We start from the raw sequence: 7,487 nt of genomic DNA on the forward strand, positions 1-7,487 counted from the left end.
CAGTCCAGAACCCTCCTGGCCCACCTCATCATCAGCACAGCACTTCCTGCCTCACACTCCTTGAGGAGGAACACCTGGATGCATCAGCCTTCACAGAGCAGACTCCCAGAACAAAAACTTCTCAATTTGGGTTTAAACCTCATTTAAAAGACACTGATGCTTCAAGTCAGCAGAAACTGCAGGGGCCTGGCCCTTTATAGGTCTTGCTGCATTTTCCCATCTCAGGCAAAGGCTGAGCAAAAGGATAAACCAGGCAATCAGAGTTTGGGGCCTCTCTACAGAGTTTCAGCAGTATGGGTCCATCTTCAGTTCTCTCTCCTTCAGCCAGCCCACTGCGACCAGTGACCAGTACCTTCCCAGCAGTAACAACACCCTGGAAAGGCAGCAGGCACATGACTAATTTCTGTAAGTTAATTCTGTCTTCCAAATTGCTAGAAGAGTAGGACACGGCACAGCCAGTTTCGTGGGACTCCACTGCTAATACACAGCACATCATGTGACATGGTCTCACTATGGACAGCTCAGAAGAGCACGGAGGAGGAACAGAACCAACTCAATCCAAACAGCTGGCTCGAGTTTCCAGAAAGCCAGTAAATCCCTCTGTAAGGCTGGCAACGTGACCTGTTAGGTGACTCAAGACATTGCAATATAAATAGAAGACCCTGGAACCCCTTCAAGGAAGTCAATCCTTTTGATTTCGGATGTCTGTGTACTTCTGCCAGCATCACAACACCTCTGTTTACAGCTGACACTGTTGCATAAGCAGCATCTCAGCTGACATCCTTCAGAGTTTAAGTACTTCATTAAAACTGCTCAAGAAACAGGTTATGTCAGAACTAAAATGATCCCATCAATCTGAAAAGAATCAAATGCAGAAATACACTAAATGCACATGCAAGTGAACACACCCTCAAAGATGCTTTACTCCTTCCTAAGCTCAGCTGTTTCCCTAGTCACGTGTCCCAGGCCTTTTACAGAGGGACTCCAACCTCCTGTCACAGAGATCCACAACAAACACTACCAAAAACTCTGTGCTATATCCCTAAAGATACTTTTAGAAGATTCCAGATCCTAAACCTCCACACAGGGATGTGACACAACAAACAAGAAAGGTCACCAGTTTAACTGGTGCTGTCAAGTCCCACTATGCATTCAACTTGCTACAACAAACCTCTATCCCCTGTTTTTCTTAGGCCAGTGAGCTCCTGAAAGATTGATCAATAGATCTCTTGGAAGAGTTTAGTAGACATTCAAAATACCAAGGAACAGGGAAAATGCAAGGAGAAAGATTATTCTTTTTCTGGATATTATACTAAAAGTAAGATGAGAGCTAAAAAGTCTCTCTGAGCAGAGCACTAATTCTGCTGGGGTATCTCAAAACATCCAGTCTCATGGGAGACAAAATAAGTTTAGCAGTTAAGGGCTGAAGACAACTGAGGTATCAAGTCATTTAGGGAAACACACAGCAACCATCACTGAAAGGCAGCAAATTCACTTGCTATTTTAAGGATTCCTGTTTTCATAACGCTCTCCAAAACCAAGGAGAAGTAGCACTTTGTGCAGTATCTGGAGGGATGTTTGACAATTTTTTATACATGAAAGAGTCACTATAGAAAGTTGCTATTACTCACGGACACTCAAGATTTCAAATTAAGAAGTGGAATCCTACCACATCATCTTCTTCACTTAATAACGTTTTCCCCACTACCATAACTGGGAGTGCCATGCTTGTTAGAGCAAGGGAGTATTTAACAGTAAAAAGTAAGGATTTTTTTTTTCAACTTTGAACCCCCCAAACACCTGCTCAGCTATTAGCAGGTGCTGGCTCAGCTGGGAGGCGTTAACCACAACAGAGCACTTCAGATTTTACTTTTTTCATTAGTTATGCATGTGTTAATCTTGCAGGTAGGAAATGTCAATAAAACGAGGGAAAAAGTGCACATATATTTTTCAGTAATATTTACCAGTCATGCTGCTGTCTCTGTTTATTCCATTATGAAGTTTACAGTGAACAAACGCTGCATCAAACAACCACGATCCAAAGAGGTTCAAGATGCTGTTAACCTTTGGCCTGCGAGGAGCTGGGAGCGGCCGTGGCTCTGAGCTTGTCTGGTTTGGGCTAGAGAGTGGAGAAGTAGAGGAGGGTTGGTGCTGCACTTTTGAAGTATGTGCAGTAGTTACCTGTTCAAACAGAAGAACAGATCAGCTCCTGGAAGCAAGCAAATTCCTTCCTCTAAGCGAGGAAGCTACGCAAAGGGTCGGCTGCTCAGAGAGAGAGAGAGAGAGCACGAGCTCTTACAGTGCTGGTTTTCATGGTGGCCTTGTTCACAGTCACGGCGCGGTGGCGGCGGTTGTGGGGCGGGGTGGTGTTGGTGGCGGTGTTCTGGGGCATGCTCAGCCTGTTCACGGGCGTCGGCGGAGCGCTGTCCGACCGCGGCCGGGAGATGCCTGTGGGGCACGAACAGAGCAGCCTGTCAGCAATAACGCACCTGGTAGCGCAGCAGCAACAACCCACCAGGCAGCCTGTAAGCAACAACCCACCGGGCAGCCTGTAAGCAACAACCCACCGGGCAGCCCGGCAGCCACAGCCCAGGTGCTCACACACAGCGCCGCCTCCTCCTGCCCCCCAGAACGGCAGCGACAGCAAAAACACCTTTCCCCTCTTGCTGTTAGCAGAAATAAAAGCACGGCAAACGAGAACAGTGATTACATCAGATAAGCAAGACACCAAAGGACCCCCCCCGGCTTAAGGCTGTGGGACGTGACACACAGCAGGAACCAGTCCAGAAGCTGGGACAGGAGCAAGGTTCACCTGCCAAAGCCAATTCACAGCTCACTCCTGCCAAAATTCAGATGCATCTCACCTTTGCCTTTCTTTCCCAATCATACCTCCCACACTCTGAGCCATCTCTGAGATGTCTGGCCCTTAAAGCCACCTTAGCTCACTGAATTAAGATGAAACCCATCCACCACACAGCTTTCTGCTGGGTTTCAGCTGAATCAGCTGCTGAACAGTCAAATACTAAGTCAGTACATGAGACAGGGTAAGAAAGCCAAGCAAGCTGTAATATTTCTGGCAGCAGCAGGACATTAGACCAGTTTTTTCCCAGCTTCAGGGAAATACCCATCATGTACAGAGCTACTCCTCCCAGTCAGAATCAGAACTCAACCTCTGCAAAACTTAAGGTGACAAACACCACTTCTGCCCATTTTAATGAGTACTAACACACACCCCATCTGAAAAATGAAGTGGGGGAGAGCAGTGTAGGTACATACCAGGGAGAGCAAGATAAAAACCACGTGCTTTAGCACTTGTGACAGAAGGCAGTGAACTCTCCCTTCAGCCTTTGCAGCTCCACAGTCTGCCTGAGCACACCTTCCCATCCACACCTCCAGCCTGAATTTAATTTCACTGAGAGCTCTCCTGTGCCTGAATGCATGGTAGTCTCCAGTCTCCATACTCCACGTGGGCTGTTCCCTGGGATGCTGTTCCCTGGGATGCTATTCCCCTGGGTGCTTCACCTTCCTACGTGGCATCTTCATAAGTCTGAAGTGTCCAATACACAGAACCACAGAACGGTTTGGGTTGGAAGGGACCTTAGAACCCATCCAGTCCCACCCCTGCCGTGGGCAGGGACACCTTCCACCAGCCCAGGGTGCTCCAAGCCCCGTCCAACCTGGCCTTGGACACTTCCAGGGATGGGGCAGCCACAGCTGCTCTGGGCAACCTGTGCCAGGGCCTGCCCACCCTCACAGGGAAGAATTCCTTCCCAATATCCCACCTAACTCCACTCTCTGGCAGTGGAAAGCCATTCCCCCTTGTCCTCTCCAGCTCTCTTGGGCACTGGAAGTGGCTCTAAGGTCTCCCCAGAGCCTTCTCTTCTCCAGGTTGACAGTCTCCTTCCACAGCCAGGGTTTTTTCTAAAACCATTTACGCATCTGCTCGAGTCTCCTGCAGTCTCACATCAGCTCATGCTTCTGGTAGATGACATTTGCACACATTTAAGCAAAAAAGCCGTTGGAGAGAGGCAGCTCTTCAGAGTTTACAGTGGCATCTTTTCACCAAAGAACCTTCAATAAGCATACTAAGAACGATGTTTTAAATTTCAGGTGCTCCACACTGGTATTTAAAACCGACCAGCCAATGCTTACATCTGCTTTACCTTTCAGTCCAATTTGAGCCACTCAGTTACCAGCAGACACAGAGAAGCACGACTTTTCTACTCAGCAGTAGTAGTCACCCACTAATTGTAAATTAAGTGAAACTCTCACAAAGACCTGAAGATGACACCTTATGAAAACAGGTACTGCACGTAGCAGTTGCCAAAAGAAGCTGCAGAAATACAGTGGTGAGTGCTCACAACATGCTAAAGTACAGCACTTGCACTGGTGATTAGGAAAAAATAAAAAGAATAGAAGCCTTGTTTGGGACAGAGATCCCTGTTTTATTTTAGACTTCCAATTTGTTTTGCATCTGAAACTATGACCATCTCCAGCTTCACGCATTCAAATATTACTACTGTATATACAGATTTTTTTTTTTAGAAGTAATCTGAGGTCCTTTCCCTATCAATTCCAGGATATACTTGCAAATGATAAATTGTTATTGGTGTATTTATGGAGAGCAAAGATTTAAGGAGATTAAAATAATGATTAAGTTAATATTTGTAGCTACCCATGGGTAAGACAAAAGCATTACCTAGGAATGCATCCACTAAACAGCTGATCCCACGCATGGCACGAAAGAATATTTGAGGCAGATGTTTAAGGCAGGGGTACTGATTCAGCTCTTGAGTCATCCCACTCACATTCAGAAACTGCTCCTGAAATTTGGGGGTAGAGCTAATAATGGCTGGGTTACTCAAATCCACAGGATTACTGCACACAAAGAGAGCAAAATATTTGTCAGTCAGTTTAGGAACAGCTGTTAAGATTTTAAAAATACTTGAAGATGTAATAGTTAAAGGCATTTAAATAACACCATAAACCAGCATCCAGGATCAATATGTTTCAGCTGTTACTCCCTCACTTCCTGGCTTGGCAGTACTTAATTGTATTGATTTCAAACATTACCCAAACACACTGAATAATTTTATTAAAATGAAACAAACCAGAGCATACACTTGCTAGACTAATCCTACTATCACAGTAATATTAAGTACTTCTGAGGTTTTTTGAACCCAGTTAAGAGTTCCTTACATTTTTACAGTTATTCTGGAAAGGTAAGCAATGAAGTAAATATTACCAAACAGGGACAAGAAGGAGAGTGGTTGTAAAAATTTTTCCTGACTGACACAAATCCTGAAACAGCAATTCTAAATTTTAAGAGTATAGTACTTGTGACATCAGTACCACAAATAAAGAAAAAGAGGTTTTTAGTTAGTTAAGAAGTAGATTTGAAACAGTCTATCATTTATCTAGCCTTAACTATTAAATAAAGTTTTATACGAAAAGTTTAATATTCAAGTGTTTGAAAGCATTAATGTAACGTCATTCCCAAGAATCTTTAAAACAAAACACTTGGTTCAGTTGTGCCATTAAGAAAGAGTAACATGTATGTTAAGATTAACCGTGTAGATTTCTTCAGAAAAGCTAAAGAGAAACACCCATATTAAAAATAATCTTTTGTAGGTTAAATTTAACACCCTGGACAGCAAAGGGAAGTTGTATACATCTCTCAGAGCTATTGTTCTGCTTTTCCTGTTTGCTATCTCAGAGAAACAAAATTCTATTGAACTCATTTTTCAGCTTCTCCAAAATGCCAAATAGCTAAAAGAGCTTTTAATTAACTGAACCAGTTTACATTCTGAAAGAGTCAGAGAGTTCAAAGTTGAACAACCCACTCAAGGCCTCACCCTGAGCTGCTGAAGGGCACCGGCACAAGTCTCTCATTTTATTCTATTTAGGTGCTTAATCTTGGCAATCTCCAGAGGAATGTTTCATTTGTCATTCAAATGTAAAAAGCTGATGCAAGAACAGGAACAATGGATGGCTGTAATTACAATACCTCAGCATATGTAAAAAGCGAAACCACGTTTGTGCAACGCACTCATTATCCATTTCCAGAGGAATCAGACCAGCATCTTCATCGGGAATCTTGAACGGAGGAAACGAAGGTCCGTATGTAAAACGCAGCAACCTAGAAAGCAAGGCACACACACCTGTCCTTCAGTGCACACTCCTCAAAACTTTAACAGTGCATTTGAACCCCACAGGTATCAGCAGCCCACAGGTGAACCCCCAGGCAACAGCACAATATCCCAAGTTTTCCCAGAGCTCCCCATTTTATACAGTCATTCTGATAGCTTTGAATGGTGCACACCTTGAGCCTGCCTAAAGCTCCAGCCAACTCCAAGAGCAGCCCTGGGCAGCTCTCCCATTGCTTAGCCAAAGGGGTCACCAATTAACAGCCACATGCAGAGCTGACAGAATGCTACATAAAAAGGAAGAGTGGAAAAAGTTACAAATAAATAAATAAATATTAAAAAAGGAAGGAATTTAAGCCGTTATCCTCACAGCTCTTTAGCACAGGTGTTCAATGACACCAGCAAGTCATATTAGGTTACAGGTCTAAATTCCAGCTCCTGGCTGATGACCTGCACTGTACACCAGCACTGAACAGCACCCAGTGAGGTCCTACAAGCAGCACAGGACTTGCAACCCCTGGATGAGGGAGTTCTTCAAAACAGATGCACCACGACTGTCAGGGGCTGGGACCTACAGACCAGCCAAGAGCCACGAGGACACTGCTGGGATAAACGGAGATCTTTCTCTAGAAGTGCTGCAACTACCTGAACAGTCACCAGTGACCTTCCCTCCCTCAGCTCCTTCTGCCTAACCTGACCCCTGCTTCGCACCAAATTCTCCAAATTACAGTTTCCTGATCAACATAACCCTGATGTTCTCTAAAGGGATGGAAGAGACCTGTCTTGAACCTTCTGAATATCCCAGCATTCCCAGAAATCAGTTTGTGTGTTTCCCTAAGCTACCTTGCCTGTAAGGATCAAGAAATGTCCTGTTCATCATATTATTCACTTATAAAGCAAAGGTTTTCCAGAAATGAAGTCATTACAAGCAGCAGAAGAGGAGGAGAGAAGTATTCTATGGTTGGCCCCTAAACCAAAAGTCTAACAGGCTGAATTCCCATCTTCCACTTCTCCCAGAACTGGGCACTACAGTAACCTGCAGCCAATTAACTCAAGTGTCTGAAATCAGAGTCCATAACAGTACCGAGCCTGAAAGAAAAGCAGAAGAGCCTGAGGCAAGAGGAACTGCCACCCCTGTGCATAACACAGGGCAGGGGGACCTGTGGCCCAGCCAGGTGCCTGGACACTCAGAGACACAGCACAGCACCAGGGAGGAAGAGCTGAGACTTGCACACACTGGGACTGTGAGGGGAGAAAAGCCCAGGGGTCTTTTGGTGGGGGTCCCTCCTTGGAGGCACCAGCTCCAGCTGTTCCTGTGTGCCTGCACTGTCACTAAATTGC

The 7,487-nt window shown here is 45.1% G+C and overlaps 1 protein-coding gene across 5 annotated transcripts in view; it reads right to left on the reverse strand.

Annotated features, from left to right (window-relative positions):
- Positions 1-7,487, reverse strand: part of RALGAPB (Ral GTPase activating protein non-catalytic beta subunit) — a 60,704-nt gene that overhangs the window by 37,423 nt on the left and 15,794 nt on the right. For 4 of the 5 annotated variants that reach the window (XM_027904693.1, XM_027904692.1, XM_027904691.1 and 1 more), the window contains exons 6-9: positions 6,008-6,139; positions 4,700-4,878; positions 2,300-2,448; positions 1,965-2,181 (exon numbers count right to left, since the gene is read on the reverse strand). In XM_027904693.1, coding sequence (XP_027760494.1) covers positions 1,965-2,181; positions 2,300-2,448; positions 4,700-4,878; positions 6,008-6,139 — 677 coding nt within the window. Of the gene's footprint in view, positions 1-1,964; positions 2,182-2,299; positions 2,449-4,699; positions 4,879-6,007; positions 6,140-6,322; positions 6,386-7,487 lie in introns of those variants that run through there. The other variant, XM_027904694.1, reaches the window with a different exon arrangement.

This window comes from Empidonax traillii, unplaced genomic scaffold (assembly GCF_003031625.1).
Source record: "Empidonax traillii isolate 1590-97213 ecotype Southwest subspecies unplaced genomic scaffold, ASM303162v1 scaffold1078:size286220, whole genome shotgun sequence".
In the NCBI taxonomy this organism is placed as follows: domain Eukaryota; kingdom Metazoa; phylum Chordata; class Aves; order Passeriformes; family Tyrannidae; genus Empidonax; species Empidonax traillii.